This window comes from Macrobrachium nipponense, chromosome 1, assembly GCF_015104395.2.
Source record: "Macrobrachium nipponense isolate FS-2020 chromosome 1, ASM1510439v2, whole genome shotgun sequence".
Taxonomy (NCBI): Eukaryota; Metazoa; Arthropoda; class Malacostraca; order Decapoda; family Palaemonidae; genus Macrobrachium; species Macrobrachium nipponense.
Genome location: NC_087200.1, coordinates 196,630,985 through 196,655,023, shown reverse-complemented (window position 1 = coordinate 196,655,023; position 24,039 = coordinate 196,630,985). Strand labels below are relative to the sequence as shown.

At 38.3% G+C, this 24,039-nt stretch overlaps 1 protein-coding gene across 4 annotated transcripts in view; it reads right to left on the bottom strand.

Moving 5' to 3' along the window:
• LOC135219990 (actin-related protein 2-like) overlaps window positions 1-24,039 on the bottom strand; it is an 83,872-nt gene that overhangs the window by 31,691 nt on the left and 28,142 nt on the right. For 2 of the 4 annotated variants that reach the window (XM_064257268.1, XM_064257270.1), the window contains 2 exons: window positions 20,894-20,911; window positions 6,790-7,005 (listed from right to left, as the gene is read on the bottom strand). In XM_064257268.1, coding sequence (XP_064113338.1) covers window positions 6,790-7,005; window positions 20,894-20,911 — 234 coding nt within the window. The remainder of the gene's footprint in view (window positions 1-6,789; window positions 7,006-20,893; window positions 20,912-24,039) is intronic. The other 2 variants (XM_064257269.1, XM_064257271.1) reach the window with 1 other exon arrangement.

Sequence of the window (24,039 nt, the reverse complement as noted above, 5' to 3'; positions counted from 1 at the left end):
CCAAGAATTCTTGTGGGTCTGCCGAAGGGGTCTTATCCACTTACTCGGCAGAGCCTGAAAGGACTTTGTCAATGGGTGCTGATCCACTTACATGACAACACACCTTATTAAGGAGCATACAACCAATCCCGACCACCTGATCCTAACCACCATGTTAGTATTAAAAATTGCTCAGAGTTATCCCCAACTCTTCGCAACAACCGTAACTCAACCACAATGCACAAGCACACAATAATTTTCAAAAAAAATTTTTTATCTAATATAAGATATCACAAGAGTTCCTTACTAAACTGAAGTGACTGGCCGCTTGTGCGGCAACTGCACTTGTTCAGCAGAAAGTCTAGAACATATCTATTAGACTTAAGTAGTAAAAAAAAATCTTAAGGATTGTTGTAAGCTCCTGTACCCAGGATTGTGCCCGCAGACACAAAAGGACCTAATGAAAAACATTTTTCATAGGTCACACGCACGTCCTTCAAATAGTTGAGCCGCAAACACAGAATTACATCTCCAATATGTCGCTTCCAAGATATTCTTCAGCGACATATTTCTCTGAAAAGAGAGAGACGTCGCCACTGCTCTCACTTCATGAGCTCTTACTCTCAGAAGTTTTAAAGAATCGTCCGTGCAAGCCTTATGAGCGTCCATAATTACGTTCCTGACAAAAAAGGCTAATGCATTCTTAGACATAGGTCTTGATGGATCCTTCACTGAGCACCACAGGCCTTGTCTAGAACCTCCCAACTGTTCCTTCTTCTTTAAGTAAAACTTTAAAGCCCTTACCGGGCAAAGAGACCTCTATCGGTCCCTGCCGACGAGACCGATAATCCTTTTATTTCGAAGTTTCTCGGCCAGGGGTTCGAAGGATTTTCATTCTTCGCCAAGAATAATTCCTTGAAGGAACAGATGGCTGAATCTACATTGAACCCGACCTTGTCAATAAGGGCGTGCAGTTCGCTAACCCTTTTTGCCGTCGCCAGTGACAAAAGGAATAAACATTTTCTTGTTATATCACGAAACGAGGCCAAAAATGTAGGGGTTCAAATCTCTCTGAAGTCAAGAACTTCAGTACTACGTCTAGATTCCAGTTAGGGGGAGAAGTCATTCTAGACTTCTTGGTCTCAAATGACCTAATCAGATCATGCAGATCCTTATTGTTTCCCAAATCTAGGCCATCTATTCCTAAAGACGGCCGATAGCATACTCCTATAGCCCTTTATCGTGGCTACGGAGAGGTGCGACTCTTCCCTCAGAAATAACAGAAAATCAGCTATTTCTGCTACAGAGGTACTGGAGGAGGACAACTTCTTTGACTTACACCACCTTCTAAAAAACTTCCCACTTGGATTGATAAACCCGGATAGTGGAAGTTCTCCGGGCTCTAGCGATCGAGCTTGCTGCTTTACTAGAAAAGCCTCTCGCTCTGACAAGTCTTTCGATAGTCGAAAGGCAGTCAGAGCGAGGAGCGGGGAGGTTTGATGAAACCTCTCGAAGTGTGGTTGTCTGAGAAGATCCCTCCTTTGTGGAAGGGATCTGGGGAAGTCTACTATCCACTCCAGTACCTCTGGAAACCATTCTTGAGCTGGCCAAAAGGGGGCTATCAGGGTCATTCTTGTCCCCTTTGAAGTCACAAACTTCCTGAGTACTTGCCCCAGAATCTTGAATGGGGGAAATGCGTAAACGTCTAACCTGAGACCAATCTAGTAGGAAGGCGTCTACTGCTAGAGCTCTGGGATCTTCTACCACTGAACAGAAGACTTCCAGTCTCCTCGAGAGGAACGTGGCAAAGAGGTCGACATGAGGAGTTCCCCAAAGAGACCAGAGCTTGAGGCAAACTTCTGAGTGGAGGGTCCACTCGGTATGAAGGACCTGGTTCCTCCTGCTCAGCCTGTCCGCTCGTACGTTCCTTACTCCCTGAACGAACCTCGTCAAGAGAGAGATGTTCCTCTGGGATGTCCACAACAGAAGTTCTCTCGTGAGTTCGTAAAGGGCATACGAGTGAGTACCTCCTTGCTTCCGAATGTATGCCAGAGCGGTTGTATTGTCCGCATTTACTTGAACTATTTTGTTGCAAACTAACGGTTCAAAGCTCTTTAGAGCTAGGTGTACAGCTAGCAGTTCTTTGCAGTTTATGTGCCAGGACACTTGAAGAGCATTCAAGTGCCTGACACTTCTCTCTTTCCCAAAGTTGCTCCCCAAACCAACCTTTTTCCGACGCGTCGGAAAACAATACAAGGTTTGGGTTCTGTATTTCCAGGGAAGTACCTTTGTTTTCCCTCAGTGGGAGTAACCACCATTCTAGATGACGTTTTATCAGATCTGGAATGGGAAAAAAGTCCGAGAGTAGTCCTGTCTTCATGTTCCACGAACTTCTGAGGAAGAAACTGAAGAGGACGGAGATGAAGTCTTCCTAGGTGAAAGAACTGTTCGAGCGAGGAAAGGGTCCCTAACAGGCTCAACCATTCCCTCGCCGAAGTCCGTTCCTTCCTTAGGAAGAGAGAGACTTTTTCTAAACCTCTCGCTAGTCTCTCTTGAGAAGGAAATACTCGAAAACCCCGAGAATCCATCCGAATCCCCAGATAGGACCAAGGTTCTGGCTGGGGATCAGTTGGGACTTCTCGAGGTTCACGAGTAATCCTAAAGTCTTTATAAGGTTTAGTGTCACATTCAGGTCCTCCAAACACTGTTCCTCTGACTTTGCTCTGATAAGCCAGTCGTCTAGATAAAGAGATATACTGATTCCTTTCAGATGAAGCCATCTCGCTACATTTTTCAAAGGTTCGTGAAAACCTGAGGCGCCGTCGACAGGCCGAAGCACAAGGCTCTGAATTGGAAGATCCTTCCCCCCGTCATGAAACGGAGGTACTTCTTCGACGAAGGATGGATCGGGACGTGAAAATATGCGTCCTGGAGATCCAGAGACACCATCCAATCCCTTGGCGAAGAGCCGCCAGGACTGAAGCAGAGGTTTCCATGGAGAACTTCTGTTTTTGAACAAACTTGTTCAGAGCGCTGACGTCCAGAACTGGTCTCCATCCCCCCGAGGCTTTCGCAACCAAGAAAAGACGATTGTAAAACCCCGGGGAGCTTTGATCCAGCACAAGTTCTATAGCTCTCTTGTCCCACATCTGATCCACCATTTGTTGAAGAGTATCTTTCAACACAGGGTCCTTGTAATTGGCGGACAATTCCCTCGGAGTTGACGTCAGGGGAGGATTGTCCAGGAAAGGAATGAGATATCCCTTCTGAAGAACCGACATCGACCAAGGATCTGTGTCGATGCGAGTCCAGGCTTCCGCAAATCCCCGGAGCCTGGCACCTACTGGTGTTTGGAGGAGCGCCACTTCACTTTCCCCTTTTAAAGGGGCGGAACGAGGCTCGACCTCTCTTCTCGGTCGTTTTCCTTTTAGCGGTAACTCTAGTTGGAGGGCCGCCTCGAAAGGGCCGAACAGGAGTAGACGTCCCTTTCTTTTCTCCCATCATTACTGGTCTCTTCTTCCTGGACGATTGCAGGAGAAGATCTTGAGTCGCTTTTTCCGTCAGCGATCGTGAAATATCCTTCACCAACTGTGACGGGAACAGAAAATCAGACCTAGGGGCGAATAACAAAGCTGCTCTTTGTGAGTGTGATACTGCTTTCGTCAAGAAAGCGCTAAACACAGATCTCTTCTTCAAGAGACCTGCTCCAAACAAGGAAGAAACTTCCCCTGAGCCGTCTTGCACCGCCTTGTCAATACATGACAGAATTGCTAGGAGTACATCCGGTTCTAGCCTTCAGGGGCATGAGCCTTCTTGGACATCACCCAAGGGACCAATCTAGGAAGTTAAAGACTTCTAGAATGTGAAAAAGTCCCTTGAGGAGATGATCCAACTCTGAAAGGCCCCAAGTAATCTTAGCCGTGTGAAGGCTATGTCTCCTGGATGCGTCTACCAGACTGGAAAAATCAGCTTCAGCTGAAGCAGGGAGAGTGAGACCCATATTCTCCCCAGTCTGGTACCAAATCCCTCTCTTGCCGGTCAGTCTAGGGGGAGGCATGCAAAAAACTGTCCTTACTAGCTCCTTCTTAGTAAGCATCCAGTTATCCAGCGATTGCAGAGCTCTCTTCATAGAAATCGTCGGTCTCATCTTCACGAAAGCCGACGATTTCGGAGTCTTCGAGCATGAAAACAGAGAACGAGGCGAAGGAGGAGCGGCAGGGATCAATGCGTCTCCGTATTCCTGGAGGAAGGAGAGCTGTCAAGACTTTGTAGTTCGACAGTCCTTCCTTACTGTGAGACTCGTCCTCTGATTCCTCTTCCATAATCGGATCAGTAGGAGAGACCACTTCTCGTTCCGGGTCTTCTTGTCCAACAATTCTCTCTACTGGGACAACTCCTAATAGGAGAGGGGCTAAGAGAGTGTAAAGAGCTCCTATGCTTGACTGGCTCTTCGTACTTGGCTGGCGCCCCTCGCGCCTGGCTGGCGCCTCTCGCTTGGCTGGCGTCTCGCGCCTGGCTGACTCCTCGCGCTTGGCTGGCGCCTCGCGCCTGGCAAGATCCTCGCGCTTGGCTGGCGTCGTCGCGCCTGACTGACTCTTCGGCGCTTGGCTGGCGCCTCGCGCCTGACTGGTGCCTCGCGCCTCTGAAAAGTCTCCGCGCCTGACTGACACCTCGTGCCTTGTTGAAGACTCGCGTCTTCCTGAAGTCCCCTCCTTGCGTGACAGATGTTCTTCTTGAGCCTCACGCTTGGATGAATGCTCCCGCCTGTTTGTTACTCCGCGCTCGGCTGAAGCTACTGATCTGGCAGACGTATCCCATCTGGGAGAATCCTCTCGTCTGTAATGCGTTTCTCGCTTGTCTGACTCTCTCTTAGAGGACGCTTCTCGTCTGTAGGACGCCTCGCGCTTGGCTGTTGCTACGCGCTTGTCTGGCGGATCCAGATCTTCCCACGAGTCTCTATCTGAGATCTCAAAAGACTCACGTCTCACAGGAGCCTCACTCCTGGTGGGAGAAGGAAGACGAGTCTTCTTGACCGGCAGTCTGACGTCTTTCTTACGAGGAGGATCCTTCGAAAGGACTCCTACTAGGGCGGAAAGCTGTTCCTGTACCGCCAAAATGATCCTTTTGGACGCTTCTCCTGCGTCTTCTTGAACGGGAGAGGTAGACCTCGAAGGAGTGTTGGCCCCATCATGGGACGGCGAAACCCTCTTCGCCTTCTTGATAGAAGGAGGTTCTTCTTCCGAAAAGCGTTCTGGGCTTGAATCCAAACCAGGATCTCTCCAGTGCCTTTTCAGGGGCCTGGACAAGTCTGAATCCTTCCACCCTCGTTTAGGAGAGGGAGAAGCGGACGAAGAGAAGCACTCTCTGAGGACGCTTTTTTCGATAGCGGTCCTGAGCAGGCTGTCTATACACAGCACCTGCTGAAGGGACGCCTGACCGGGGGAATTCTCCACAACCTCCGTACGGCTTTCGACTTTCCTTCTCCTCTGGGCTTGGGAGCTTGGAAGAGGTCTAGGCCTGGGAGCGTCGCAGAGACGGTCAGACGCCCCCTCCACAACACTGGGGACACTCACTTCACTAAAGTCACTTTCACCATCCTTACCTTTTATGGCAGCCATTTCGGATTTCATCCTGTGAAGCGTAGCCTTCAGTTTCAGCAATTTCCGAAAGCTGAATCTGAAATGTACGGCCAGTGAGGGTCCTGATACAGAATCATAATTAAGAGAAGAGTTAGAATTATCCAAAGGCTCAATAGGCCTTGTACAACTACCCGCCATCTTAGATGCAGCCCTTCTGACTCTATCCCTTTCTAACTTCTTCAAGTAAGAAGTTAGAGTCTTCCATTCCTCAACATTCAACCTTTCACACTCATGACAGGTGTTAGAAATAGAACAATCAAAACCCCTACATTTGCGACATACAGTGTGAGGATCAACCGAAGCTTTCGGTATCCTCACCTTGCAGCCTACATTCACACACATTCTCACACAAACACTTGAATCAGACATTCTGAAGAAAAAATCAAAAAGCAAGTCCCAAAAAGCCAGTCCACAGTAGCGAATGCCAAAAACAACGATCCAGGTACGTCACCAAAAGTCCACAAAAAGATGATCAATTGCTTAGAAAAGCGAATTCCAGTCAAGAGGTGGCAGCAACGATGTTGATACCACCGGCGACAGAAAATATATGAGTAGAAAACGGGAATGGTTCCTAGTCCTGCCACCCAGGGCAGGCCGGTAGATCACCTGACCTACCTGTAGCGAGTGGCGCGAAATTTGAATTTCTGCGGGGGACGAGTCGGGGACGACGGAGTCTTAGCTATGTATATATCTGACAGGTAAGTTGATTGTATGAAACAATGTTTTACTGTATGTATATGACAAATTATAAATGCAATGACAAGATTACAAAATGCAAGACATCTATAGTTTCTGAATAAGACCAGTTTCTGATACAAATCTAAAAATGCCAAAGCACGCTACGCATGAGTACTCCACATATGAAAGCGTAAGTTCGTATACATGTTGGAACAAACAAGGTTTAACATTTCAAATGGGATTAGCCTATAAGTATGGAAATTCTGAATTCTTGAAAAAATATTTTACCTCAGGTTCTTTCTTTACACTTCTGCACCTTGAAACTCAATTCTTCCCTTTAAAATTTCACAATCTTCATTTATTTACTAATAGTCTGACATCACCTGTAAAAGAAATTCCTGCCCCTGAAGCTATGCCAGGTATGTTCGTTCTTAAACCATCATCTCCTCTTAAAAAAAAAATAACATACAATACACTATAAATGATAACTTACCTCCAACATCTTTTCACGATTCTTGGTAGGATTCATGGGTGGTTCAGTAAGCATAATTTTGCAGTTCCTAGGATCAATTCCCATTTTCTCAGGTCCAAAAGTGTAATCCCATACATGGCACATGTCATCCCAATTCTTGACTATTCCATTCTCCATTGGGTAAGTGACCTCTAACATTGAACGCAGCTTACTGGCTTCATCACCCACCATGAGATCCTGCCAGAAGTTACATAAAATTACATGAACTTTGAAAAATATGAAATTATAGTCAATGAAAATTTTATGTTGCCCCTGCAAACACAAAAAAAATAAATATCTGAAACATGATTTAAAATCCAATACTACATAGTATACAATAATATACACCACAGAATCTAAATTCCATGAGTCAAACATTCTTCTAAGAGCACTGGTCATACTAAATAATGGAACCTGCAATTCAATATTGTACTCAGTATATATGTATGTATGTGTGTATATATATGTGTATATATGTATGCATGTGTGTGTATATGTATGTATGTATGTATGTATGTATGTAGTGTATGTATGTATATATATATATAATATATATATATATATATATTATATATATATATATATATATATTTATATATATATATATATATATGTATATTATAATATATATTACATATTATATATATTATATATATATCTATATATTATATATTATATATTATATAATATAGATATATTATATATATATTATATATATATTATATATTATATATCTTTATATAATATCTATATATATATATATATATATATATATATATATATATATATTATATATTATATATTAATTATACACTATATTATATATCCATCATATATATTATTATATATATATATATATATAATATAATATAATATATATTATATAGAATCTATAATATAAATTGATGGAAGCAATATCTAATAGTCTATGGACAATTCATCACTGAAAAACAGCATTTCTATGGTAAACTTCACCATATATTTGCAATTATTAAGCTAAAATATCTTTTATGACATCCTCAAAGCACAGAAATGATTGATAAATGATTTTTTTTTGCAAACCAATACAAAAGCAAGAAACTTATTCCTACACCAGCTATAGTATCAAAAGGTATGCACAATAAGGTCCTAATCTGAAGAGCTGATAGCTCTTTTCTACAAAATCTGTTAAAAATTTCAATTATCAATGTTGGCATGTTTTATCCTTAGATAATAAACTTGGGTATGGTAAACAGTACTGGGCACCATTATAGTAAATATTAGAATAGAAAATTGAAATGTTGAGACAATAATTCAGATGTAAATTCCCCTCCTAAAATAATTCACAGTGAAAGGTAAAGAATTGATAAAAACTACAGCCCAAAAGAATAAGTAAATCCACTGGCCATTCTTTAACGTATAGTACGCATATTGTACTGTTCTAATTTTTCTCATACAGAAGGGCCCTTTGATGTGTAATTATGACATTATGGGGAAACATAGGAAACATATAATAGCAAGGCCACTTTAAGACAATGAACAAATTAGTGTTAGAAAAAGATGAAAACAATTTATTTTTTCATCACAACCACACATCAATGTAAGACCTGAGAGATATTTTATGAACTTGAATTAGTGAAATTCCTCTAATTAATAAGTATTGTACATAAATATTTTATATAATATATAAATATACTATATATACAGAAAGAGGGAGAGAATCTGTTTCAGCCACTAGACCTAGCTTAATTTTTGTCAGTTAACCTTTTTCTAATGTACCTGAAATGAAAATTTATTCTTGATAAATTTTTAGAATTTCTTCATGCATGCTAAACTTGCCATATAATAAAACTTCACTAGTTAGCCGTGCTTTCATTTTTATAATTTATTTATACTTACATAAAATCCTAAAACAATGTAATAATCATACTCAAAACAGCCAACTTCATAATACAGAGGTAAAACTTCATTCTTCTTAAAAGGTAAAATTAAAGGATACAACACCAACTGTAATGAATCGCAACTAAGCTCTACCATTCTCAGATGCTGAAATGATTTTTACACTATACAATTTTCAATAAGCTCCCAAAACACTAAGGCAAACAAAAGGAGAATAAAAGAAAAAAAAGTTATAAAATGATACCAATACGTACTAATATAAAATGGACTCAATACATATTTCAACAGAAATGTAAAGAAATAATTGTAGCTAAATACTCTACACCAAATGCAAAAGTGCATGATATATCAACTAATGTCAAAATATATATTTTATATCTCAATAATAATCAAACGAGTAAAAGATTACAAAGTCAGTTATCTTCCATACCACATAAACACAGTTTTACTTGCTATATTATTATGAAATTTTGAAAATAAACATTTTTTCAAAATCATTTAAAAACTGAATTAACTGTTCCCAACTAGCACTAAAAAAACCATCAGAGGTCAAATAGCCACTGTAAGATTCCACGTTATTAACCAGAGGCATTAGTTTGCAAAGGCTCGTAGGGTGCTCATCAGTAGGTTCTTTTGAACTGACAGTCATTTTATATGGATAAATGGAGCATGACTGCAATTTTTAGTTTATTAAGTGAAATCCACCAGAAAATCTTTACCAAAGCACAATAAATTCATGAAATTGCAATATCCTGAAAATTTCAGTTGTATAGTTCCTTGCAGACTTTATCTCCCTCAGTGTTAGATTCTTTGTAGTATCCCTTCTGCACCCAGCTGCCTTGTTCCCTACCTTTTATTTTTCACCTGGTTTCTTTGTTACCTTGGTACCTATACTTTAACTTTATCCTATTTTTCTCAATTGCACTTAAGAACAAATTCTATTATAAGTTTAGAAAAGAGACCTAGGATTCACCTACAATATCTGAAAGTGTCCAGCAGACAGTTATCATAATCTATGCTTTGTATGCTGGAGAGGTGTAGTATAGATATGACTTGACAGATCTGGTAACACTGCAAATATGACTTGACTATGATGTCATATATTCCTAACATTACATATACAGCTGCACATTATAAACAGTAAATAAATTCAAAAGAGCATAACTTTGTAAATTCTCATGGAATATTTTTTAACAGTCTCTGAACTTTAAAGTTTGCAGGTGTAGGCTAGTAGGAAATTAGCATAGCTGACCATAATTTTTTGTTTATTAGTTAATCTTACACAGTTTTGCTTGAAATTCTTTGAAAATTACAAGAGACATTCCTAAATCTTATTTATCATAATGAAGTTACAGTCATTACAAAACCTTCACCCCATTTAATTATGAATTATACATTCATTATTTTTTTTAATTTCTAACCTAAGCAAACTACGTTTCCTCACTCTATCGTTAGTCTTGCATGGCCATGGGTTCGAGTAGCAGGGGTCTTTTCATGTAGACAGACAATGTAGGATAAGCTGTCAGAAGGGGTGGATGTGTGCACATTTACTCCTGCCCCATACTGTACTCGTAATTCAAGTATGTTATGCTCGTCTCTTATGCACTTAGTTAAACATAACTAAGAAATCCCTATCAATAAGAAGGAAGTCTAAGACAGGCATAGCCGAAGAGATGGGCATATCAAACAACACAGTTTCTAAGGTCTATAAAATACCAGGTCTACCCATAGGCAGGTAAAATGGGGGTGAGCTGGGTTAATGGGGGTTTAATCCTTTGTGTGGTAAATTCTGTAATGTCAGAAGGATCTAGGATCCTGTAGCTACCTCTATAGAATGCTCATTATCTTTTGCTAAATAATTAATAATATTATACTAGTTTTTCACCAATATTGATAACTTAGGAATTTCCATATTTCACATAAGAAAATATGTATGTAATGCTTGAAAAAATAGTATAGAAAAACATTTCCTGCAAAAAAAATTTCTTTCACTATTGTATACTACCAATTTATGGCTCTAAATCAGAGATCTTTGAGATATCCTATAAATAACATATATGTATCTTTTCACAAAGATACACCGGTCAAAAATAACATATAAATAATGTATGTGCACCTGTTCACAAAGATACACCAGTTAAAAAATAATAATAATAATGTATTTAGACACATTGCTTAGACATTGTTATGGAATTAAAGAGTAACTACTTGTTTAAAAGAGAAATACACATCACTCAACACACACTTGAATCATTCTTTCACAGCCTATACTTTCTTCAATATTTTCTTAGATGAAATTATTTCCTTGTTTAAAATTCTTATTCTAAAGAACGTTCGACAACAAACTAAACATATGATTAAATCAAAAGGTAAATTAGTAAAATCTGATGTTTCACAGCAGTTTTTAACAGTTCCTTTTCCAGCATTGAAATATTTTTTCCATTATTTTCAGGTGTTCATAAAATTTTTTAGAGGGCTTCATTAATTTTCTATCACCTCTGCTTATTATGCTTGTCCACGAGTTATCTTTTAATGCCACATATGACCCAAGATATGGATATTTTGGAAATTTACCGGTAATAAATTCACTAAAGTATTCTAAACCACCTTTCTCTATTGCTTCCTCAAGTTGTTCATTGTCAGTCTCCTGCAAACTTTCTGTGAAGCTATTTTCTTTTCCCTCTGCACCAAAACTGTCTGGGAAACAAAACATTATGGACGAAAGGCTCAATTCAAGTTGTAGGTACTCATCGTTGTTACTATAGGTAGAAGTAGGTGTATCAAGCAAAGAATGAAATGTGCTGGCTGTAATGTTATCTGCTTTGCAATTGTCGTCTATATTATACTTTGATCCCATGAGAGAACTATCTTTCCCTAAAAATTTTAGATTACGCCTATTTCTTTGCTTCACTGCAACCTGTCAATGGGTGCTGCTCAAGTCTGTCTTCGATTTAGTCTAGTATATGTTAATACATATATCGAAAGTACTAACCCCTTTTCAAATGGGTAAAGACCTTTACTTCCTAGAACCTTCATTGATTTTGCCATTTCAGCTATTCGTTTAAAAATTTCGTCTTGGTTTGACATGCTCAACACATTTGCATTCCTGGATATTTTTTTGTAATATGGCACTCGAGAACTGAGAACGTCAAAACCAGGAATCTGCAAGTGAAATGAATGGACTTGTGGTTTTGCATTCCTGGATATTTTTTTTATCATATGGCACTTGAGAATTGAGAATGTCAAACCAGGAATCTGCAAGTGAAATGAACTGAACAGTGGTTTCCCAGTCTCTATCTTGAAATAATCCTGTCTCCAAAATATCTGAGTTATAAGTTCCTTTACCGATCTACTTTTTACATAATTGCCACCACTAATCTTGAATATTTTGTAATGGACAATTTCAGTGTATATCAGTTTACAATAGGTATAAGGAAGAGCTTTGTACTGAACACCTGCTTTGTTTACAAAGATATGGCAGACTCCCATAAACAGTGGCTTTATATCTGGCCTAGGTCTATCTGACGTCATAATCCGACCAAACATTTGCTGGCGCAGGAGGGGATATGTTTTGGGTCACAGGTGGGTTGACCTGATATTCTATAGACCATGACAGTTTCCATGCAGTGCCAGTGTGCAAACGAAACTGATTTGGAAACTAACACTGCAATATTAAAAAGGCTCTGGAAGACCAAAAAAAGACCAATGAAAAATCTCACCAAAAGGATTGTTACCAAACAACCATCAAGACCATCTGAGATTTGGAAGGCAGAAAATCTCATCTTGCTCAAATACATCTCAGTACATCGTTTGCAGAAAGACCCTGGGAACTCCTTTCACACTGCTGTAAAGAAGACACTCCTTCCAGAAGCAATGGCTTCCATAGACTTCCCACATCTCCATAATGCAACAGTTTTTGTCTTCAAGACCCATAGGGATTCCTTAAGCATACTCAATCATTCAACAGGAGCTCAAAAAAAGCATATGCAAATTACGAGGAATGGGTAGGAGCAATTGCACAGTATTTCAACTCCTCTGACCACTTTTCCAATTCTGCCTGTCTAGATAAGAAGTACCCATACCGATGGTGATGCCAGATGTATGATAAAATGAGGAAACTGTTTCTTGTGGTGATTAATTCTAAATTTGTATTTCCTAATACGTATACAAACTTGAGGTCTTTATACGTATATGGCATGAACTTTCTGCAAGCTGCAAATCTAAGTGTTGAACTTTTGCAAAGTGGCCATGGTAATAGCTACCAATCGTAGGGACAGAAGCACCACCCACCAAGTTTGTCTGCCTTCAATTCTACACGGCTTACCTTTTGGCCCAGGTAGGAAAATGAGAGGTGGTAAGAGGCGAGCCCTTTATGTATAAAGGCCTCAGGTTTGTATGTTAGGAAAAGTACAAATTACTTTTAAAAGTTTGTCATTTGTTCCTACACAAAGCCTCACTCTTTACATATGAGAGACTTACTTTTGGAAGGAGAATTCTGAGTAAAATCTGAACTGACTGGTAGTTTGGCTCACCTGGGTACTCCCTGGTCATAAAAGAGCATAAGAAAGAGACCACACCTCTGATCTACTGAAGAAGAGATGTTCAAGCGTCAGAATTCTGAGCATTTCAAATTAAAGGTATATAATATCTTCGACTCAAAATCGTTTGGATGAACCCACAGTGTTGGAGACTAATGCTAAAAACCACTTAGTTTGTTTATAGTTAGTCCCTCCCTCCTCATGCTAGAGAAGGAAGGATTTGCATCTACTAATCCATATGGAGCTAGATTATAGACAGGATACTCAGTCACCTAGATCACCTGCATGGATCATTATCCAGCATGTGACGGCTTGTTCACTGTTCCTCTGCCCACTGGAAGAGGAAGGAAGACAGGCAAAAGGGAGGAGGCCAGTCCCCCACACTCCTTGCAGCCACACACCTTAGGCAAGATGCAACCTGTCCTTTAAGAGCTGGGTGAACTACATGACATGTTGAGCATCCACCATACAATCCAAGGAAAAGGGAGTTCAAGGACCTATGGCCCATGTCCCAAGGTAAAAGGAAATGAATGTGATCTGCACAATTACATTCCATGCTAGTACTTGACCTTGAATGATCTGGCCTGAAACATCTGATGCCCATCAGGAAGTTTAGGAGTATACTCATTTGTTTGTTTGTATAATGATGTTTTTACATTGCATGGAACCAGTGATTATTCAGCAATGGGACCAATGGCTTTACGTGACTTCCGAACCACGTAGAGAGTGAAATACACAGAAATACACATCTCTCACTCCTCAATGGAATGGCTGAGAATCTAACTCGCGACCACCGAGGTGGGACACCAACACCATACCAACCACACCACTGAGGCACTGTACACTCATTTGATCATCTACGTAACTTGTCAAGAGATATTGACAATTTGGACACTGTTTCTTGGCTAACTTGAAGCTAACGAACGATTTGTTGGAGGCAACATAGACGTCATACTGTCTTTGGATCCACAGGACCATAGAAGTGGAATGATAATTTTCACTGATCATCTTCAAAACATGTAAAACAGTGAAAGGTGTAAGCTTCCAGATGTAAATGGATACCAAAGATGACTTGCTTTGTTCAAGGGTGCAAGACAGAATAGAAAAGTGCCAACCTTAGTAAGTCGAGTAAAGAAGGAATGTGATCAAGCTTCTTCAGAGGTTGAATGAATTTCCAGAAATCAAGGTGCCAAGATCAACTGTCCTTATCTTCTGACTTTAACATATGATTTGTTGTAATTACATTCATCTTGCTAGGTATGTGTCTACTTGGCCACTGTACTGAATGTTCTACTGTTTACTCGTGTGTCTGTACTGCAACAGAGTAGATGAAAGGACAATAGGATTTTCTGTTAACCATGGCACTACTACCATGGTGTCGTTGCTATCACACTGAGGTATGTCTATCTTTGGATCTTGAGACTCTTTGAGCCTAAAAAGAACTATGCTTAAGTTTCAAGAAAGGAAGTGCAGGAGCCTTCTGCAGTAGTCAATATTTCATAGAATGAAAAATCTCTGGAGGATAGTGTAACCATGGTACTACCTTGGTGTTGTTGCTATCAAAGGAGTACCTATTCAGACTGAGACTGCTGAAACTGTCTCATGACCCATATGACATTTTCTCACTCAGGTTGTGGATCAACTGGTAAATGCAGCAGCTACTGCTTACAGCACCCACTCCTCACAGGGGGAGTGTGACTGCAAGTCAAAATGAAATGGAGCTTCTAGACACCACTTCTTGACTAAATAGGAACCAAAGGCAAGTTGTCAGAACTTAGTTTGGAGGTGCTGTTGATCATCTAATGAACCAGGCAGAATGACAGGAAGTTGTAAGCCCAAGAGTGGAATCATGGATGAGAAAGACTGTCAACCACAGTTATCAGTGGTGGGCCTAGTCACTGACTAAAATGTCTAGCTATAAGGCGGCAGTGTTGTTCTTTTGGTCACCTTTTACAATATGCAGAACTATGAAAGTAGTATTCCTAAACACCCCAGTGGAATTTCTATCTGACCAAATTTGAACATCAAAAAGACCTAATTCTAAATCTTCCTCTGCAACGATATTTTATTTTACCTCAGTCTCAGTATTCTACCGAGTCCTGTCTGAATTTCTTCAGAGTGAAAACTGACAAGCAGGTTAGTAAGTTTTGAAAGTTTTCTGCCAAGTCCCCTTTTTACTCACTTTGTAGCCTAGATCCAATTGTCTTGAGTGGCACAGTCACCTCACAACTCCTTTACCAATACAGTGGGACCTCGGTTATTTTATGCCCTGGTTTTCGTAGACTTTTTCTGATAAAATTTTATCTTGAGTTTCATAAGTTACCTTGTATTTTGTAGTTGGAAACGCTCCTTCTGGGGCCCACCATGTGACCGGGCCCCATACCAAGCACCCAAACAAAGCATCCCATCTTCTTTTGTGACCCAATCTCCCTTTGCTTCTCACTGAACAAGCACCACCTCGTGTGCAGTGTGCATCACCACGTGTTCGTTGTGTTTTGTGCTATTTTTGCTTGTGAAACTGATTGCAATCAAGCCATCATGGGGACAAAGAAAGTTCCAAGTGCCACTCCTTCGGTGAAAAAAAGGCCAGAAATATGACAGAATTCAAGAAAGAACTTGTAGCAAAGTATGAAAGTGGTGCACATGTTATTGATCTCGCTAGGATGTACGGCAAGTCAGTGTCAACAATTAGCTTTATCCTAACAAAGAAAAATGAAATTAGGGCAGCTGATGTTGCAAAAAGGGTCACTTCATTAATAACACAGAGATCGCAACTAGTGGAAGACGTAGAAAAGCTTTTGTTAGTGGATAAATGAAAAACTAGTTGTGGATTGTGTGTCTGAAGCAATCATGTGTGAAAAGCTAGGGTGTTGCATGCTGATCTAAGCAAGAAAATGCCAACAAGTGTTGCTGTTAGTGATTTCAAGGCCAGAAGAGGCTGATTTGAAAATTCAAAAAGTGTTCTAGCATACAGTGTCGTACGGCATGGGGGGCTGCAAGTTCCAACAAATGTGCTGCTGAAGAATTCAAGGAATATCTTGAGGCTGAAGGATTCCTCCCTCAACAGGTCTTCAATTATGATGAAAAAGGCCTGTTTTAGAAAAAAATGCCAAAGAGGACCTACATCATGCAGGAGGAAAGTTCACTGCCAGGGGACAAGCCTATGAAGGACAGGCTAACTCTCTTGTTCTGTGGAAATGCCAGTGGGGATTTTAAAGTGATGCCCCTATTAGTGCATCAATCACTCTGAAACTCCTTGAGTGTTTAAGAAAAACAAGAAAAACAATGTTATTAAGAATAAAGTGCCTGTGATGTGGAAGGCAAACAAAAAGGCATGGGTCACAAGGCAAATTTTCATTGATTGGGTCAATGAAGTGTTTGGCCCTATGGTAAAAAATAATACCTCCATGATAATCAGTTGCCCCTCAAGTGCCTCCTGGTAATGGACAATGCTCCTGTGCATCCTCATTGTTTGGAAGACCAGTTATTGGATGAATTTAAATTCATCACTGTGAAGTTCTTGGCCCCTAATACCACTCCTCTCATCCAGTCCATGGACCATCAAATCATCTCAAACTTCAAGAAACTTGAAGGATCTGAGGATGACTGACGACCCTACGCCTGTTGTGGAATCTACTGTGTCTGGGGAAGTCCATGGGCTTGGATGTGGAAGAGTTAATGGATGCCCACAACGAAGAGCTAACCACTGAGGAGCTGAAAGACCTTCACCAGGAACAGCAACGGATGGCAGATGAGGAATCCGATGAGGAGGAGGAAGAGAGAGGGGATATTGTACCTACTTCAGTGATTAAAGAAATGTTTGCTAAGTGGAGTGATGTTAAAAAAATTTTGTTGAGAAGTTTCATTCTAACAAAGATATTGCAATCTGTGTTTCTAACATGTTAATGACAATGCAATGTATCACTTTAGGCAGATTTTAAAGACGTCAGAAACAAATGTTTCTGGACAGTTTTGTTATGCAACAGGGGTCCAGAGACTCTCAAGTCCCTCTGGAGGAGGATTTCCCTCCAAACAATAACCTCTCCCCTCCTCTCCATCTTCCATACACTAACAAGAGTTCCATAAAGGTAGGATTGATGTGAAATATTCATTATTAGTTTCATTATTCATTTATATTATATTAATTGTATTTACATTATTCCTTATGGGAATTATTGCTTTGGTTTTTGTATGTTTCGGACTTTGTGCAAGGTTCCGGAATGGATTATGTACGAAAACCAAGGTTCAACTGTGCTTTCCTCACTGACTTCAAGAGGAATATCAGGGGTAATACACAGAGGTTTTCATGACACTTTTCTGATTGGTTCTGAGGTGGATGGTTTGAGAGCATGAGTGCTTAAAATTCTCTTCAAATTATCACCCTTGCGAAGTCTACACCTCATGCCCTTACATCTCTGGCAACCAACACCAGCATGGATGACTTTGATAAGTATTTGGCAGTTTTTCAACCTTCTTCCTAATTTTTTATTGGATGAATAATGAGTAGAATAGGTAAGATTAAGATTACTGGGCAAAATGTACTACACCATCCTTTCCTCAAAAAGGTTCCTCAATCCTGAAAGTGCTTTAATGAAAAATTCATTAAAACAGTTTGCAGGCCTCATTTTGGATTACTCCTTGGCTGAGTCCACATACTGATTCATAGTTTTGTCTAAGTACAAGTTGGCAGTCTCCAAGGCCATGATCATCAACAAGATCTCCAACCCTCTCATGAATATAACACATGTTTGCACAATTATTCATCTCATTATATCCTAATCAGCCATGATTACTTTTCTGTGGTCATGACCTTGTCCAGTCTAAGCATGACCTTTTGCATTAAGCCATTACTTGTACTGATTATTCCAGTTTTGATTACCTGGAATCACATTTATCAAATTACAGACTCAAACTTCCCTCTCCAAATCCACAACAGGTCCTCCTAGCCTTCAATGTCTGACAGGAACATGATATCCAAGTTCAAAGTTTACTAAATATACTGTTTACCTTGAAATAAAGGTTCTATTGAAAGCCTCTGCTATGGCTAATATCAACTGTTTTGGTGCTATATGTATTACTGGGTTAGTATTACTAAAACTGGCAACATTCAAATTATGTGCTTGTGCTGTTGTCATGGAAATTTACAAAATAAATTTAACTGGAACTTTCCATGAAATTAATGAATGTTGGTGTGTGCTCCCTTAATGCTCAAATCATCCTTGACTCTGTCTAATGTTGAGAATTCAATGACCCTTCTTAACTCTGGAACCTTTCCTTGTTTCTGTTTATAAGGTTATGACATTTCCTCTATCTGTCCATGCAGCAAAGGTCCCTCTGGCTCACTATGAAATAAATTATCATTCAGGAAGCCCTAGAGAGTTTGCTATCAACTGGAGAGGGTTCAGTCTGACATAAAATTCAATACTGAGTCTTCTGTGGGAACTAATGTTTAGAAACAAGTAAAAGCATTCAAACTTCCCTTAAATAAAATTATGTAAACAGTACCAAGTTCTGGTTCTGACTGGGAATCTGCGGATGGTTAAAATATTTACCTTCTGCCTGAGAATTACTGGCTGATTAAAGAATTCATGATAATAATATGTAATAGGGAAAATTAGCAACATGAAGACAACTTACAGTAGAAAGAAAGGATTATCTAGAAATGGTGACACTTGCTTCTCATGAAAATGACTACACCATATTCAAACATATACAAAAAAAGCATATAAAAGCAAAGCAGAGATAGCTAATATCTGATTGGTCAGGTAATGGCTAACCATATACCAAAGGACAAAAATACATCACAATCCCAATCAAAATGCAATCACAATCTCAATCAAAATGCAATGATAATTCTTGCAATACATTTAACTGGAAATAAAGCAAGTAACAATATCCAATTAATTTATGTCAACCTCACTTGCATATCCACCAAGCATAAACTACTAACATCAACAAAAACAGAAAACGGAAGTTCATATCAGACACAAACAAACATAAGGTAAAATTCAAAATATAGTAAAAAATTACAATTATGTTAAACAACTGTAGACATACATAAGCATAAAAATACTAAGTGAAGAGAACAACAGACCTAGTTGAATATAAAAGTGACCATTTACCAATTTGCTCATTACATATGAAAATTACTACTCAAGTCATGACTAAATTTACTTTACAGTAATAGCTTTGCAATGCAAACCGACATTCTCTGATAGGTTACCTGTGATTTTTAAACTAAACAATAGAGATATAGGTTCTTGTGTGGTAGCCATCAAATATCCATGAATTAAGAACTTATGCCGCCCAACAAATTCCTTCTCTAAGAGTATCACCATAATCCTGCAGTGCATATGTTGGTTTATCATCACCAGAGCCATCTTGTGAAAGATTTGCTATTTGTCCATCCACTAGGGTTAGGGTACCACATACCAAGGAAATCATACTGTATTCAGTACATTATTTCCACCTGACAATTCAGAATCTTGAACAAGACTTCAGAACTAAAATAGCTTTTGATGACTACTAACTGTTTTCAAATCCAATCAGTTTTTAATAAATTGGGAAAATCTATGGTTTAAATAGACAATCCCTCAAAATTCAAAGAAACTATTTTCTGAGAGGTCACAAGGTATCAGTACCATTAAGTAAGTACATATGAATAATCAATTCCATGAAGGTGTATGTATGTATTTCTAAATCATCTTCTTATGCTTGGAACTTTTTTCAAGTATAACCCAAATATATTATCACACTTCCTGATTACATAGTCTCAACCATAAATAAAAATGAAGTCGCTATCTTTTTAATTATGGAAAAGTACACTGTAACTACACAAGGTACAAAGACAACACATAGCCAATGTAGAGAAGTAAAATGCAGGGGTTTTTGAATTAAGAATCTGTAGGGGTTCTGTTGAAGAGTGCAATATTCTTATACTTTGTATTCCTAGTCTGACGAACTGGCGTAAGCCACTTTTTCCTCTTTCTAAGAAAAGTCTTCAAAAATTTTAAAGTAATTCAGAACTTCTAAGAGAGAGAGAGAAGCCAGTTTGTCAAAATAGGGACAAATTACTTCAATCTGAAAAATAAACAATTAGTAAAATGCATAGAACCTTTCCTCACAAATACGGGAACCTTTGGTAATAGTACATACACATTTTGATGCACTTCAGTTAAAAGTGTCTTTTATCTTGTATGAGAACCCTACAATTCATCCCACTAAATGATCAAACTCCTCCTTATTAAATTATTGATAACTATTAAAATGGAGTTACAGTAACCAAAGAAATATCTAATAATAAAACACACATAAATGAAAATGGGATTCAGATGGTAGATGTCGATACATCACCAAGATGACGAGAAAACAACAGTTTCAGTGGGTCATTATAAATAAGAAGAATGCACAGGATACAAACTTAATTTCCTATAATGCAATCCCTCTTGACAACTCTAGAAAAAATATAAATACTGAAAGAACAAATCATATGGCACCAATGAAAGAAAACAAAAAAACTACATACAGACCTTGCTACTAAAAGCCTAGCAGGATGCATCATGCACAACATACTACAACATGCAAAAGATAAATGACTGAACATAGTATTTCCATACATCTCTCTTACTACCACTCATTCATGTTTACAAGGACAGATCATGACTACTTACAGGAAAATGCGCCCACTCCTTCCATTGCAAGCAGCAGTGCACAGAACAACAACAAGTTACTTGGCTTTGAGCAAAGTACATAAACAGCATTAAGACACAGATTGAGAAAATAAAATTTTAGGACGGACTTCTAAAAAACATTATATGCTTTAATATTTCATTTAGTAACATCTGGAATGCAATGCAAAACACACATGAAAGAAAGAGACTTCATAAGTTAAGTCTTCCAACCCACACTAACTGTGCAAGCAACTTCTGGGTTTCTTCAATGCAAATTCTCAAGTCATTCCAGGTCATACCATTTCCTACTCCTGTTAAAATATTTTGCTACTTGTATACAAAATACTAATGCTGATTAAATGTACCAGCAGATAACTCTCACCACCTTCATGTAAGATCAGATACCTCTATAAAACTATAATCCCAAAGATAATAAATGCTTATTGGTGACTTAATCTGAAATGGTAACCTTGGCCATGCTACACCCATGGAAAACTTTTAAAACATTTAAGCAAATCATGAATAAGTATTATGAACATTAGTATCTACAGAGCTTTACTGACATAAATTATATTTGTGATCCAAGATGTAGCATGTAATTAGGTGGGGGGAAAATGGTAAACACCCATTACAACTCAATTTATCTCTAAGCTTCACACCAATGTGTATCCCTACAATATCTCCACACAAACAGGGCTACATAACTGCGAACAACTCTCAACCAAAAAATTTAGGCATTTGTATTATTTTGTTGATGGAGCAATGTACTTGCCAGACAATGAAACCACCCTCAAGGTATTACAAATCTATATGATTTTTCTCATATCTTGAGTCCACTCCTGGACTTTCCTTTGCCAAATACAAATGAAAATAATATACTACCCTTGTTTATTCCTTACAAGCTTCTGATACTAGAAATTTTACTTAAACATTTATTTTAAACAGATGCACTTATAACTCTTAACAATTAACAAAATTTCCAAAGCTGAAAAAGACTATTAGTAAAGTTCATAACTTGAAAAAATTTAATTCTACAATCATTTTCCAACACGTACCTTACCCAATTACCAATGGCATAAGTCTCACCTACAAGAGGGTGTAATCATGCTGCTTAATTTTTATTATTAGTACCCATAAGGCTTTATGACATTCTAATTATAAACAGCATCAATGTTTACTTAATGATGAGACTATATAACATACAAATGTTGACACTGGGGTATGGAGTATAATCAACAAAAGTGACCTAGTTAAAGATTAGGATTACAATCATACCTCAAAACAGTCAAGAAAGGTGTCATATTACTGTGAACAACTTATGTCAAACTTTTATCTGTATATTTATATCTAACATCACAGAATACATCACAATATAAATATACATCATTTACCGAAACTACTAACAAACATGATCAGTTCTGTTTAATTCATATCATATATAGTGCTTTCTAAATCATATAATAAGGTACTTTTCCACTTCTTACTTAATCTAAAGGAAACAGTAGTTACCGTATTCATGTCAATATTTTTTCAATATCTGGAAATCCTGGTATGAATCAAATTCCCTAAGGTCCTTTAAAAATTTGAAAAAATAAGATGAAAAAAATTCATATATTATTTCATTATAATATTACTCTTGGTTCCTACACAAGAGGCTGAAAATCAATTTTCCACAACATGCAATACACTTTAACATGATTCAGCAACTTGTGTTGGCCTTTTTTCATCATGTGCTAAATAACGAATTTTTAATATTTATACTCAACCAGTACAAAAAGCTGTACACAACAGAATTCATCCCCTCTGCCTGTCAAGAGAATCCGTGCAATCAGAGCAGATGGAGGAAAGTACTTCAACCATGATGTTAAAACAAATCACAAAAAATTTTGAATTTTTCTATACGTATTCATATGAACAACTTAGTACATTACGGAGCTCCTCTAATGAAATAAAAAATCAAGTTGATATCTCACACTGATACTCCATTGACATTCATAATCTCCACTTTGATTATTTCATAGAGAAGTCATAAAGCTGTATGCAACGTAAGTCTGCCGAGAGCTATGGCAGGTGAACAAATTAGTCCATATATTAGGTGTGTGATATGAGCTGGTTTAAATGGGTTTGCTGACCCCTAGAGGATTCCAAACTCGAGACTGATAGAGAGATAATGTCAATACAGTTATGCAAAAACCTCATGAAAATCTTATCTCAAACAGACTCCACAGACCAGTAATTTGCACCTTCCAGTAACATAGCAACTGAATAGCACTTACAACTATCTACAAAAGTTATGAACATCAAAACTAGTGATAAACTAGTTACATGATACTAGCGCTGTACACAAACATTAAGTGTAACCCTATTCTATAAGTGTAACCCTATTCTAAGATAAGCTTGTACATCCTGCAAAAATCATAAACAGAAAGCAAGGTTACTATTATATCTAATTAAAACTTCTTTTATCAATGGTTGACTTTCTTAGATACAAAAAAAAAATAGTAACTCACTGACAAAACTCAAGAGTGTAATGCATTCCTTTTCTATATTTATTTTTGCATTTCACTCTACCTCAAATACTTCTGTTTTATAATCAAATACTATAAAAAATTCTTTATATAAATACAAAACTCTCAGTTAAACTGTATAACTATCTTATTCATCCACCCTACTTCCAAAGCGAATTAAGTACACTTAATACCCACTGTAAACAAAAATGTGGAAATAAAGAATCATTACTATTGTTACTTAATAATAGAGCAGCTGGGGGATAGTACATCAAGTATGAAGTTAAAATCAATGAAATCATAAAATATTTACAATTCTTCTGTACTTACAGGAACTACAAACTCTCTTACTGTTCTTTATGCCATTAAGAACATTCAACTAAGTTGGTATTTAGGACCTGAAACTCAATTGACATCTATGAACTCTTCCATGAAGCTGTGCGCAGCATAAAATCTGTTGTTAAGAGCCAGAGCAAGAGGATAAATTGGTTTACTGCCTGGAGGCTTGCTTACTTCAAAGAATTCCACACAATGTTATTCCCTAACACAAAACAAGGTAAAGGAATGATGTTGCTGGGCTCTGTCCAAAAAAGAAGGAAGTTTCTTTGCTAGCCTGAACAAATCTCTTGATCTGTGTCA